The following is a 15236-nucleotide window of genomic DNA, read 5'->3' on the forward strand; positions in this document are numbered from 1 at the left end:
TAAATAAATAAATTAGTTAAGGGCTTGAATAGACATTTCTCCAAAGAAGATACAAAAATAGCCAATAATTATATGAAATGATGGATAACATTATTAGCTATCAGAGAAATGCACACCCAAACCACAAAGAGATATATCTTCACACACACTAGGCTAGTGTTTTTTTAATTTTAAAAAATGGAAAGTAATAAGCATTGGTGAGGATGTAGAGAAATTGGAAACCTCCTACATTACTGGTGGGAATGTAAATTGGTGCCACCACTATGGAAAACAGTTTGTCGGTTTCTTAAAAAATTAAACAATTACCATATGACCATGCATTTCCACTCCTGGGTATATATTCCAGCAAAATAATAACATGTTCAAATAAAGACTTATACACAAATGTTCATATGAGCATTTTTCATAATAGCCAAAAGGTAGAAAAAACCAAAATGTCCATCAACTGGACAAAATATGGTATATTCCTACAGTGGAATGTATTCAGCAGGAAAAAAAAAGTACCAATAAATGCTACGACATAGATGAGCCTTGAAGATATATGTTAAGTGAAACTAGACACAAAAGACCAAGTATTATTGTATGACTTCATTTATATGAAATGTCCAAAACAGGCAAAACCATAGGGATAGAAAGTGTGTTAAGTGGTTGCCAGCAGCCAGGGTGGGAGGGAGGAATGAGCAGTGACTGCTAACCAACACGGAGTTTCTTACTGGGGTGATGAGAATATTCTGGAATTAGATAGTGGGAATAGTTGCATAACTTTGTGAATATACTAAAAACTACTCAAGTGTATACTTTAATAGGATGAATGTTATGATGTGTGAAATATATTTCAATAAAAGATAAAAGAATCCTGAGTGTAAGAAGAAAAATGTCAAAGTAGTGACAGCCACCTAAATCAAGCTTCTTGATAATGCCCTCTAAATGCTGACTTCGAGTCCGTAGAATAAGGGATCCCTATTGATTTTAGGTCTAAAATATGGTACCTATGTTAGAACAAAAATTATTATGTTTAGCCAGATTAAAATGAGCATTACTCTAGGTAGGCCCAATACTACTTTAAAACAAACTTTTTTAATGTAAACCCTACAAAATGAAGTCCCTGATCTCAAAAAATTAAAAATGACTTCTCAGTATGCTTGCCTTAGACTCTGTAAGTCAAAAGAAGCCTAACCAGTGATAAGAAAATAGCCTGTAGGCATGGAGAATAAAAAATCAGAACAAGCAAAAAGTTAAGAAAGACAAATATAGGGAAGAAACTAGTCTAACAATGTTCATTTTCTTTTCAGATTCCAAAAAGCATATGCATAAAGCTTCTCTTATCAAAATAATAGTCTTACATTTTATTAAAATACAGAATATTGTCATTCCTTGATAAAAGATTCAACAATTCAAGTCTTCTTTTCATCTCTTATGTGTATGTTATGTCATATTATTTATCTGATTTTCACTTCAAAAGTCAAGAAGAGGTTCTGTTATTCTTTCCCTAGGCCAAAACTAAATGGGTTAAAATAATAAACCAGAGATCACATCTTTATTTTCATACCTTCCTGCTTTGCATGTAATGTCCAGAAGAAAACAACTTTATAAACTATTATTACTAAAGCCATTGATTAATCAGTAAAGTCAACAACAAAATTTTCAAATCTTTAAACAAACTCCTTCCAAGAATGGGCTTTGTTGAGAGACATAATTAAATTAAAGCCCTCCTAATAAATATTTTTTTAATCTTCTAGCCTGGTGAATTAATTCTTATATCCAGCAGAGGGTGCTAGAGGAACATCAAAGTGTTCACACAAAAAATGTTTTTTTCAGTAGTACTGCCTAAGAGAGCCAGTGGAATCATAAATTGTCTCATTAGTATCCAATCATACTGTAACCAACAAAGCAAGGGCAGAAATCATAATGGGATTCAGGTTAAAATACAAAATCCAACACAAATTCATATATACCACAGGTTAATTTAAGTATATACAGGTTTGCTTGGAATACAAATATTATACTATATTATATCTGTTCCCCAACATTATGAACAAGGGAGTTCTTTGTGTAACACAAAATGAGCACATATTTTATCATTTATTAGCTGATTTTCATCCCCTTTCCTACTGCAAAATATTGCCAAGAGATTTTTATTTCAGTAAATACTATATGTTCATCCAATTTTTTTATTTCATGATTTATATCTCATTAAATCATGCTAAGCCCAATTAGATAATCTACTCCATTTAAGAAAGGGGGCATTTATTCTTTGAAGAAAGTAATTTACAGAAGGATGTCTCCTGTTCCACCCTTTGTTACTCGTTATTTTATCATAACACAGGGTATAAGCTGCCAATCTGATTCAGCAGCAGAACTAACAAAACATATCCAGACCTCGTTTGTTCCTCACACCACATCTGCTCCCCTGGCTTCCACGGGCCTGTTCCAAAAGTTTCACAAAAGTTATGAAAACAGATGTGTATGCTGCTGAAGGACTGGGCCAAAGAACACCTCCAACTACATTATTTCCTCCTCAAAACAGAACAGATCTAGCTCAGAGGATATAAGTGAACTTAAAGGAATCGGTCAAGCAGCAAAACTTGAATACACCAAATTTCGTCCGCTAAAACGCACAAGAAAAACAGGGGAGGAAATATCACAGAAGTGCATCCTAGAGATTTCTCAGTAGTGTGTTACATAGCACTGTTTCCAAAACAGCTGTGCAAAGTTTACCGCAGAATATCAACAGCTGTATAAATAGAAAGTGGCTGTTTATTTAACTGTTTTTCCAGATTTTATCACCTGATATTTCCCATCAATGGACACTTTCACAGTAACCAATATAGTAATAATCCACCCTCAGAAAGGTAATTCTAAGGAACTGAATCATCACAGACTGATTGTTAAAATTTAATAGTAAGTATATTTTGCTATAAGTGACTGTAAATAATTTATTATGTTTGTTAACAATTAATTACAATACTTATTCCTACCTGTGTGGGGGGAATAAAGAGCAGCCATTGTATTTCAAGACTGTAAAGTGAAGATCCCAAAGTATTTTTTATTATAGAACCAAAAAAAAAATCTTAAAGGGTCAAAGTCTCAAAGTATCTGACAAGTATCTGGAATAGAGAAGCACCATAATATCACATCACTTAAACTGAGTCATGTATTGAAAGACAGTAGCAAAGAAAATCTATGAGTCCTTTATGATTTATTATCCTGGGGGCAGCTGGTTGGCTCAGTCAGCAAGGCAGCAACTCTTGATCTTGGGACACTGAATTCAAGCCCCATGTTGGATGTATTTTAATTTAAAAATAAATAAAACTACACAGCAGTTTCAAGAAATAGTAAAATGTACCAATATTTAGAGCGGCCCATGCCCATCATCTCAGCTGTGGTTGACTTTGCAGTTAACCTCAAAGCTATTCAGTGAGGGCAGCAACAATCAAGGCTTTAACAGTTTCAGAACAGACATCTAAGACAACCTGACTAGAGGTATAAACTGGAAAATACAGTGAATTTTTATTTACCAGGAATGAATAATGAAGTCTATCACCCAGACTGTAAAACAGTGTAATGGAAAAAAAGAGCTTTTATTACTATTGGGTATAATAAAAGGAACCATAAAAAATGAAAATAGGAAATTTCAGAATTTACAGGACACAAATCCTCGCCATAAATCAATTTAGCCTCTCTAAAAATTGTCTTTAGCTCTCCTGGCAACAAAAACTTCAGTATTTAACAAATTTTTTAATAAACTCCCTATTTTAAAGTCTGTTATAAACATAAATACAAAAATGTCTAATACTTCTAAGCACAACTTTATAACCCAGGTGATTTCATCATTTACCCATTTGGTAAGTAGTAATCGACACAAATAGGTGTTGAAAAATAATTCCTACAAACACATGGTGGCTTGAACAAGTGAAATCAGATGAGGCTGGCTTCACAAACAATAGGAAACATGAGTCATTTTTCTTTTCCTTTTTCACTTGAGTATAGTCTACGTACAGAGGAAAAAGCTACATTCTACCCTGCTTTCGTTACTGTAATACATAACATGACTGACAGAAGCAATTCAGAATTTATTTGCAGCCAGTCCTCTCTCCACTGTAATCTTCGCAAGATTCCTCAGTCCTTACTATTAGGTTTGCATCTTCTCTTTTCTCTTTTCTTATTGAGTTAAGCTTATTTCCCATGATAAAAAAAAAAAAAAAAACCCTCCCCTAGTTGTAAAGAGGTTTATAAAAGCCACAGATATTTCTTTTTCCAGCTCACTTTTCCCTTGGTTCTGTGGTATCCAGCACCATTTTTATAAAATTGGATTGGGAGTTTGCTTTCTTTTTTTAAATCTCAGAAACCATTGATCTGTGTTAAGATGATTAAGCCACACAATGGTATACAGTTTATCAGATTTTTAAAAATACAAATCATATATATTTATATATATGTTTATATGTGTATTTACATATATTTATTATATAAATTTTATATATATATTTATAAATACTTATTTATAAAAATTATTTATATGTTTATTAAAATATATATTTGTATGTTTATATATTTTTATATATTATATATTTATATATCTTATACTATACACACACACACACACACACAAACTCCAGGCACATTAAGAAATCCATTTCATGAAATGCAACTGTTAAAAAGCTTCACTAAAATTTAAAACATTGATTGGGCTACATGTCTATTATGCTAGTTGCTTTACTCTGATATTACTGACATTAAATAATGTGTTCTATTAAATTAAAACATTAAAAGTTTTCCTCTATTATCCTTACTAACATTATTATCTCATTTATTTTATATTAATCCTTACATTTCATGTATCTTATAGCAAGTCTTTTTTTAAGAATACCACTGACAGTTACTTAAGTCCCTAGAATTAGTAGTAGTTAATGCTTCCACAACTAAATGCAAAACTAGCATAAAATCCTCTTTATCTTCTCTTTCACTGTGTCATCATCCAGCCAAGAGCCAAGACAAGATACATTCACTTAACTATAAAGCAAAAAATTTTTTAAGATTCTGTTTACTTGTCAGAGAGAGAGAGCACAAGCAGGGGGAGCAGCAGGCAGAGGAAGAAACAGGCTCCCCATTGAGCAAAGCACCTGATGCAGGACTCGATCCCAGGACCTTGGGATCATGACTTAAGCCGAAGGCAGACACTTAACTAACTGAGCCACCCAGGCATGCAAAAAAAAAAAAAAAAAAAGCAAAATTTTGAAAGATGTCTACATATGATGAATTATAAATGAGTCAGAGGACTATACAAGTCCACTTATAAAATTCCTATAAATAGAATAAAAATTGAGTCTACCTAGACTACCTTTCAAAGCTTCAAATTCTCTAAAAGCAGAGACCCAGTATTACCAAAAGTAATTACAGAACAGCTAAGAAGAACCACAAAGTAAAACTAGTCTAAAATAATTTGATGTTTATAACATCAATCAATAAGAAGAGAAATTGGGGCAAATATTTTACAAAGAAAAAAAATCAATATTGAGTTATCCAAAAATAAATCCTAAAGTTTAGACATTAGACATTTCCTCAATTCAGTCAAAACTGGCTTAATAAAAATTTTATCAATGAAAAAGTAATCACTGTTACCTAGTATTTCTTCAAACCTGTAAGGAATTAAAATGTGTTTAGTGATGATCATAAGGTTGCCATAGCATCCTAAAAATGACTTCTAAATGAGGTTTTTAATTCTAAGTATATTTGGACTTTATTCTAAGGTTTTAATGGGCCATCCATGTACAACATTTTTTTTTAAGAGACAGAGTAACATATGCTCACATATGTGCCCAAGCAAAGAAGAGGGGTGGGGGGGGGGAGAATCTCAAGCAGGCTCCATGTCCAGAGTGGAGCCTGATGCAGGGCTCGATCTCAAGATGCTGAAATCATGACCTGAGTTGAAATCAAGAGTCCAAGCACCTCACCACATAATATTTTTAAATGATGATACATTCCTAAATTTATTGGCCTAAAAAAAGGTTCATCACAAGTGATAAATAAACTAAAAATATTATGTAGAATATAATCTAGTCTTTTATTTTTTCTCTGACTTTACATAAAATTAGGCCATGTATTTTAAGAGTGTGAGTCATTTTACCTTTGCCAAGTTCATGCTTGGCATTATTATGAAGAGTTCCTATACACCCCACACCAAGTTTCCCCTATTATTAACATCTTACATTCACATGGTACAATTAACCCATTAAAATGGACAGTGAATCATAATATGTATTTCTCCAATAACATACAAATGGCCAATAAGCATATGAAATGGTATTCAACATCACTAGTCATTAGAGAAATGAAAGCCAAGACCAAAATGACATACCATTATATACCAACTAGGGAGGCTATCATTGAAAAAACTGATTGTAACAAGTATTGGTGAGGACCTGGAGAAATTGGAACCCTCATGCATTGCTGGTGAAATGTAAAACAGTGCACCACTGTCTAAAATAGTCCGAGAGTTCCTCAAAAAATTGCACACAGGATTACCACATGACCCAGCAATTCTGCTCCTAGGTATAGACCCAAGAGAACTGAAAACATGTTCACACGAAAACCCATATACGAATGTTCAGAGGCATTATTCATAATAGCTGAAAAGTGAAAATAACACAAATGCCTATCAACTGAGAAATGGACACACAAAATGTGGTGTATAATACAGCAGAATATTATTCAGTAATAAAAAGGAATGAAGTCCTGATACCAGATACAACAGGGATATCTTGGAAACATGCTAACTGAAAAAAGTCAACCACAAAGCTCACACGTTGTATGATTACATTAATAGGAAATGTTCAGGATAGGCAAACCTATAGAGGCAGAAAGCAGATTAGCAGTTGTTTACGGCTGAGAGAAATGGGGGAACAGGAGAGTTACGGCTAATGGGATGGGGTTTTTTCCTGAGGTGATAAAAATGTCCTAAAATTGATTGTGGTGATGGTTGCACAACTCTATGAGTACACTAAAAATCACTGACTTATACACTATAAATGGGTAAATTTACAGCATGTAAATTATATCTTAATAAAGATATTTTAATACCATCAGTATGAGAAGTTTAACCTCCAGATGCCCACCTCCACACCAAGCAGCCAAACAACAACCCTTTCTTAACCACTACACAAACTGGAGGTTTATTATCTGGAAGATGTGAATCTGAACCAGAGGCTGCACACAGGGATACACAGAGAGGGGTGGGGGGTGAGGGGTACACAAGGCTGAAACGAGGGGAAAGTCTGGGTCCCGAATAGTATGATATGCAGATTCTTTCTCCATGTCCTTCTTCCATGTTATAACCACCAAAGACAAAATAGCAGAGCACTCTGCAGAAACTACAGAAACGCAGAGAAGACCTACAGATTATGACACTCAAAACTGTGCAATGAAATATATAAATATCCCTATCATCCTACAGTAATGCTTCCTGAAGCCCCATACTCGTGTTCAACTGTCTATTCCACATCTCCATGTGAATGGCTACCAGGCATGCCAATGTATCATACCTAAAGCAAATTCCTGACTTCTCCCAAATCTATGCCACTTGCCTTCTTTGCCAGTTGAGTAAATGGCAATGCCATTCACCCATTTGCTCATGGCAAAATCTTTGGCGTTATCCTTTACTGCCTCCTTTTTTCTCACAAGCCAGGTCCAATTGATCTGCAAATTCTATTGGTTCTATCTTCCAAAATACATACAAATTCAAACTCCTCTACACTATATATCTCATCAAGGTAAATATCATAGTCTCCCAAATGGTCTCTTACAATCTATTCTCCAAAGAATATACAGAACGATGTTTTTAAAACAAAAAAACAGGAAGCATGTCAGGCCTCCATTCAAAACCTTCCAATGGCTTTCATCCCACTCAAAGTTCTTACAATGAATTATAGAAGATCATCAAGACTGTAAAATCTGCCTACCATTCTGTCTATCCTACTAGCCTTTCCATTTCAGTCACAATGCCCTACTTGCTATTCCTCAAACCTTCCAAGCACCCTCACATCTCATGGCCTTTGCACTTTCTATAGCTTCTACCCAAAATGTTCTTCCTCCAGATATCCACATGGCTGTCCCTTTCTTTCTCTGGGTCTCTATTCAAATGCCATCTTATCAAGTCAGCCCTCTATGACCACTAACAAAAGGGTAACCCACCTGTCTCATCACTCATTACTTCCCCTAGTCTGCTTTATTTTTTAGGAGTTATTTATTTATTTGAGAGAGAGTTGGAGGGAGGGACAAATAGAGAGGGAGAGAATCACAAGCAGACTCTAGGCTGAACATGGAGCCCTACAAGGCTCGATCTCACGACCTTGAGTTCATGACCTGAGCTGAAACCAAGAGCCAGGCAAGCAATGGACTGAGCCACCCAAGCACCCCAACCCTAGTCTGCTTTATTACTCTCCATAAGGCTTATCATGCTTTGTTTCATTTAATGTGTGATTCTCCCTAACTAGAGCATCAGCTTCAAGAGGGAAGAGACTTTGTTTTGTTCACTGCTAATGCCTCAAGCACCAAAAAGTGTGCCTAATATTCTCCATAAATACTTACTGAACAAACAAATGAATATAGTAGTCATAGGAACAGGATGCTATTAAAAAAAAAAATACAGAGAACAAGAGCTCTCAGAAATTAAAAATGAAAAGGAAAATATTCAATAAGAAGATTAGAAAGTCAGGGCGCCTGGGTGGCTCAGTGGGTTAAGCCGCTGCCTTCGGCTCAGGTCATGATCTCAGGGTCCTGGGATCGAGTTCCGCATCGGGCTCTCTGCTCAGCAGGGAGCCTGCTTCCTCCTCTCTCTGCCTGCCTCTCTGCCTACTTGTGATCTCTCTCTGTCAAATAAATAAATAAATAAAATCTTTTAAAAAAAAAAAAAGAAGATTAGAAAGTCAAGAAATGTCCCAAGAAGCCACAACAAAAAGACAAAAGAGAAAGACAACAGAAAGGCAAAAGAAGGAAACCATCAATCCTGTTGATCTGATACTTGAATAATAAAAGCCAGAGAGAAAGAACAACGAAAGCCCTGAAGAAAAAAATTACACAAGAGAATAACACAAGAAAATTCCTCCAAACGAAGGGCATGCATTTCCTAACTAAAATGGTCACCATGAATTTAAAAAGATCTATACAAAGAAACATTATTTATATTTGATGTCCTGCAATTGCAGAGTCAGTGGGAACTCTATGGCACAAATAATTTGGTGTCCTCACAAATATAAGGAAAAAAGAGAGCTATAGACAAAGAATCTGTACATTAAAAGAGATTTAAGAGACATATCAACCAGAGTGCCTGGGCGGCTCAGTAGTTTGAGCAACAGACTCTTGTTTTCAGCTCTTGTGGTGATCTTGGTGTCGTGATCTCAGGATCATGAGATAGAGTCCCGTGTAGGGCTCAGAGCTCAGTATGGAGTGTGCTCTCTTTCTCTCTCTCCCTCCTCCTCTGTCCCTCTCCCTGCTCACGCATGCAATCTCTCTCTCTCAAATAAATAAATAAAATCTTCTTTAAAAGAGAGAGAAAAAAAATATCAACCAATTGTAATGTGTAACTGGAATTCTGACTCAAACTGCATTTACACACATTTATACCATTTATATCAAATTGTGGAACAATCTGAAATTTGAATAAAGCCTGGATATTTGATTATATTAAGTGATGTTCCTGTTAACTTAGTTTTAATATTGAAAATGTGACTCTAAATAAAGACCCCTCATTTTTTTTAAATTGTAATAAATATTTATAGTAAAATACTGTGACTGGGATTCACTTCACTATAATATGGGAGGGGGGAAAGTGAGTGGGGACATAAATGATAAAATATTGGCCATATATAGATCATTGTTGAAGCTGGTGATGACTCCATCATTTCCGTTCCCAAGACATCTGGGGATGCTCTGGGATTCATTTCTGAGCCTGATTCCCCAACTTTCAACCTAATCGCAAATGTGATTCCCATATTCCTCCAGTAATTCCCTACTGAAGTTAGCCAAAGTTGGTTTCTGTTGCAACAAGGAAAAAACCACCACTGATATACATTAGGTTCATTATACTATTCTGCTCATTTTAAAATACGTTTGTTTAAAACTTTCCATTAAAAAAAAAAAGTTTGAAAAGAACAGAGGACCAAGAAAACTTACAGAGATGACAAGAATGAGGGAGGAAGATCACCATCAAAGAAACGCAAACCAGAATAACATTAGGCCTCTCAACAGCAACAGAAGAGCCGGGGAATGAGGAAGGTAAGGGCTTCACATATTAAGATCCAGCGGAGGACAATGAAGTCCCAGGTGATGGCTGAGCCATGAGCCGGAGGCCTCAAAGGGTGTGATGATTTTCTGATGAAGACCACATAAATTTGCCAAACACAGCTCCTGGAAGGCTTTATCCATTTGCCCTCTCAGCAGCAAGACCCAGGAACTTTGAATGGCTCCCTCACTGACACTGGGTGCTGCTACCTTTTCTTCAGTCTTGGTATCATGACTGTTACAGCCTTTCTGATGGCAAGCATTTTTCGTATGTTTGCTATATATCTGAACATCTTTCACATCTTCTTTAAAGTCCTTGGTAGATTTTTTTTCATAAAGGTTTTCTCCTTTTTCTTACCAAATAGTGGGGGGAATTTGGACAAAGAGATGTAGAGACAGAGATAGATCTACCTTTTGCTGTAAATATTTTTCTCATGTGTTTGTCTTATTTTATTTGAAGTGGAGAATTTACATATATATGACTTTAATTTCTCCTAGTAAAGCATCAATCCAGTTGATCTGACACTTGAATAATAAAAGCCAGAGAGAAAGAACAGCAAAAGCCCTGAGGAAAAAAACTACACAAGAGAATAACTCAGCAAAAATCTGTTGATTTTGCTCCTCTGTTTTTATGATTAATAATAAGTCATACTAGACTCAGAGAGCAAAAAACACAAGTTTTTTTTTCTTCTTTGTCAGCTTTTAATATTTTTACTCTTTTTAATCCAAATGGAATTTATTTTACAATATGATGTAAGCTGGGAATCTAATTTTATTTTAGTTAAATAGTTAACCAAATAGTTAAATAGTTAACCATGTTTCAAGATGATTGAATAATCTTTCCTATCCTCATCCATTTATTTATTTATTTATTTATTTATTTATTTATTTATTTTAAAGATTTTATTTATTTATTTGACAGAGAGAAATCACAAGTAGATGGAGAGGCAGGCAGAGAGAGAGAGAGGGAAGCAGGCTCCCTGCCGAGCAGAGAGCCCGATGCGGGACTCGATCCCAGGACCCTGAGATCATGACCTGAGCCGAAGGCAGCGGCTTAACCCACTGAGCCACCCAGGCGCCCTTAAAGTGGTATCTTCATATACTAGATTTTATATATATTCTACAAGTCTACTATGGCCTTTCAATCTGTGCCATTAAAAATCTGGTCTTAGAGTTACTGTACTTTTTGGCCACTCAACAATCTCTTTTCCCCTTCTTTTGGTACCAGAAACTGAATTTTCTTTATAAAAATTTCTTTTGAAATGAAATCTTGCCATTTACAATGACATGGATGGAACTAGAGGGTATTATGCTGAGTGAAATAAGTCAATCAGAGAAAGACAATTATCAGTGATCTCCCTGATTTGAGGAACGAGAGAGGCAACGTGGGGGGTATGGGGATAGGAAAAGAATAAATGAAACAAGATGGGATTGGGAGGGAGACAAACTATAAGAGACTCTTAATTTCACAAAACAAATTGAGGATTGTGGGGGAGGGAAAGAGAGGAGGGGTTATGGACATTGGGGAGGGTATGTGCTATGGTGAATGCTGTGAAGTGTGTAAACCTGGCGATTCACAGACCTGTACCCCTGGGGCTAATAATATATTATATGTTAATTAAAAAATAAAAGATTAATTTTTTAAAAAAAGAAAAAATTTCTTTTGAAGGGGCTTTAATTTTAGCAGAATTGAGAGATTTATTTGGGGCAAACTACCTCTTCCAATCGAATATTTTCTCTTTGGGATTTGAATCCTAAAGTGACAAAAAGAATGATACCAACTGTTACTGGTAAACAAATAAAATTAAAATTACTGATATCAATTCACCCTAACTTCCTCCATCATTTACGTTCCCAAGACCTCTGGGGATGCTCTGGGATTCATTTCTGAGCCTGATTCCCCAACTTTCAACCTAATCGCAAATGTGATTCCCATATTCCTCCAGTAATTCCCTACTGAAGTTAGCCAAAGTTGGTTTCTGTTGCATACAAGGAAAAAACCACCACTGATAAATTACTAAGGCTTTATAATAGTTATTAACCTCTGATATAGTAAGTCTCTGCTCATTTCTCTTAAAATATTCTAGGGACGCCTGGGTAGCCCAGTTGGTTAAGTGTCAAACTCTTGGTTTCAGCTCTGGTCATGATCTCAGGGTTGTGGGATGGAGACCAACATTGGAGTTATGCAAAGAGCAGACTCTGCTTGAGATTCTCTGCCTCTCCCTCTGCCCCTCCCCGTTCTCAGGTGCTCGCACTCGCTCTCTCTCTCTCTCTCTCCCTCAAATAAATAAAATATTTTTTAAGATTTTATTTATTTGACATAGAGGGAGAGTGAGAGAGAGAACACAAGCAGGGGGAGTGGGAGAGGGAGAAGCAGGCTTCCCGCTGAGCAGGGAGCCCGACATGGGACTCCATCCCAGGACCCTGGGATCATGACCTGAGCCGAAGGCAGACACTGAACAACTGAGCCATCTAGGTGCCCCAAATAAAATCTTTCTAAAAATGTATGAGAGACCCTTGTGTAGTAGCTCTTTAGTCTTTCACATTAATATCTGAATCTTTATTCCCAAAATAATTCCACTGAGTTTTTTATTGGTAATATTTTAACCCATAATACAATCTAGGAAGGATTCATATCTTTCTAGTGCTGAGTGTCTCCAAAATGTCTCACCATTTTCTTTGAAGACTCTCAGTTAAATCTGGTAACTTTTCAATGTGTTGGTAGTTAATTATATTCCTATTCTTGTCACGGTGGTGAAGAAAATTTTTCACATGTTTTATTCTCTGACTATTGCTGGAATATAAGAATGTAAATAAAATTGTTACTTTTCTTTTCTTCCTGGCCTCCTTACTGAATGTTCTTACCAGTGTCAATAATTCTAAGTTGATTTTCTTGACTATTCACAGTAGAAGTGCATCTTTCAAAAATAAGAGTCATGCCTCCTTCTTTCCAACAACTGTACTTCTTATTGCTGCTCTGCCATCATCTACTTCTCTGGCTAAAACTTCCAGAACAATGTTAAATGACAGCAGTGAATTTAACTGGATTAGCTCTGGATTTTATCACTGAATTCTCCTTATAAATGTTTATTTACCTAATTACAATTATAAATTATGTCTAAGACAAAACTTCTTTACCTATTGAAATACTTAATTTCCCATAAACAAAAGGAAAGTTTAAAAAGAATTAACAAACAGATTTCTCTCAAAATTAAAGTGATTATATCATTCTCTCATCAAAATCATAACTTTCATTTGTAACTTGATGCTTCTTTTCCATCTAAAGTCTCACCTGAAATGCATTCCACAAAACCATGCATCTAGTATATGATCCAATCTACAAAATTAGAATTTAATATTATGTGTACAAAATCCTTTCCTGAGTTGCTTCCTCAATCTTATCATGTAAACAATTACCTTCAAACTTTCCAAATATTCCATGGGAATTAACTGTTAAAAATGGATAGATTTTAAAAATTAGGGGCAAAATATAATTTACTCAAATACAAAGTTTTCAAAGAAGCCAGACATTCAATACAAATAAATGCTGAAAAAAAAGTTTTATATTTGATAATAGAGTAAAACTTTTTCTGACTTTTTAAATTACTGACTGGAAAACACATATATGTTTTAAAAGAATGAGAAAATATACCTCAAATTCTTTTCTAAGACGTTCTTCTCGTTGAGTGCTAAATTCGAGTTCACTTGTTTGTCGCCGCAGAAGATCAGAGCAGTCCATGTGCTCAGTTTCTAATTTTTCTACCTTCTTGTGCATATTTTGTACAGCATTATCTTGCTCCTGGAAAGTAATTCGTTTCTGCATCAATACAGTTTATAAGCCAACAATGACAAAAACATATTTCATAGAAGATAGTGAGTAAACCTGTGCTTCAACCACAAAAATAGGTTAATTTATACAGTTAACTCTTGAACAATATGAGGATTAGGGACACCCACTCATGAGCAGTCAAAAAATCTGTAAATAACTTTTGGCTCCCCAAAAACTTGGCTACCAATAGCCTACTGTTGATAGGAAGCCTTACTGATAACACAGTCAATTAACCCGTATTTTCTATGTTTATATGTATTATGTATTGTATTCTTTTTTTTTTTAAGATTTTTTATTTATTTATTTGACAGAGAGAAATCACAAGTAGGCAGAGAGGCAGGCAGAGAGAGAGAGAGGGAAGCAGCTCCCTGCTGAGCAGAGAGCCCGATGCGGGACTCGATCCCAGGACTCTGAGATCATAACCTGAGCCGAAGGCAGCGGCTTAACCCACTGAGCCACCCAGGCGCCCCTTATGTATTGTATTCTTATAATACTTAACTTTTTCTTAATTTTTTTCAGTATTTCTAGGCTACACAGTTCATCTCCAAGTTTTTTCAGATTGTCCAAAATCTCTAAAAAGTCTTCCTACATATTCATTGAAAAAAATCCACGGACTTATACAGTTCAAACCCATGTTGTTCAAGGATCTTATAGACACTTTCTCTCACAGGCAAAAGAGATCTAGATATTCCAGCAATGTTTCAGAATATACACATATTCAAAAAAGCACGACTGGAGTTTTATAATTTGGGGGCATCTGGCTGGTTCAGTTGGTACAACATCAACTCTTAATCTCAGGGTCGTGAGTTTGAGCCCCAGGCTGAATGCAAAGATTACTTAAAAATAAAATTTTTAAAAAAGAATTATGGGAGTTTTGCATTTTAGAGCTCTGGTTAACACATGTTACGGTTCAAAATGTATAAAACATACTGTAACGTTATGCTAGTTCAATTGACCTCTGAGGGTATTTACATAATGCTGTAGTCCAAATGCCATTTATAATGTTTTCCCTGCTCATTAAAATTTTTAAATATTTTGTAATACAGATGTACATTGCTCCTTTGTGTGAGGAGAAGTGATTAGCTTGAATGCCTGATAATGGCCCTTAAGAGGTTTTTATGTGAGCTCT

At 35.4% G+C, this 15236-nt stretch overlaps 1 protein-coding gene across 4 annotated transcripts in view; it reads right to left on the minus strand.

Moving 5' to 3' along the window:
- Positions 1-15236, minus strand: part of CCDC171 (coiled-coil domain containing 171) — a 292691-nt gene that overhangs the window by 230871 nt on the left and 46584 nt on the right. For all 4 annotated transcript variants that reach the window (XM_044265626.1, XM_044265625.1, XM_044265624.1 and 1 more), the window contains one exon: positions 13931-14077. In XM_044265626.1, coding sequence (XP_044121561.1) covers positions 13931-14077 — 147 coding nt within the window. The remainder of the gene's footprint in view (positions 1-13930; positions 14078-15236) is intronic.

This window comes from Neovison vison, chromosome 9 (genome assembly GCF_020171115.1).
Source record: "Neovison vison isolate M4711 chromosome 9, ASM_NN_V1, whole genome shotgun sequence".
In the NCBI taxonomy this organism is placed as follows: Eukaryota; Metazoa; Chordata; class Mammalia; order Carnivora; family Mustelidae; genus Neogale; species Neogale vison.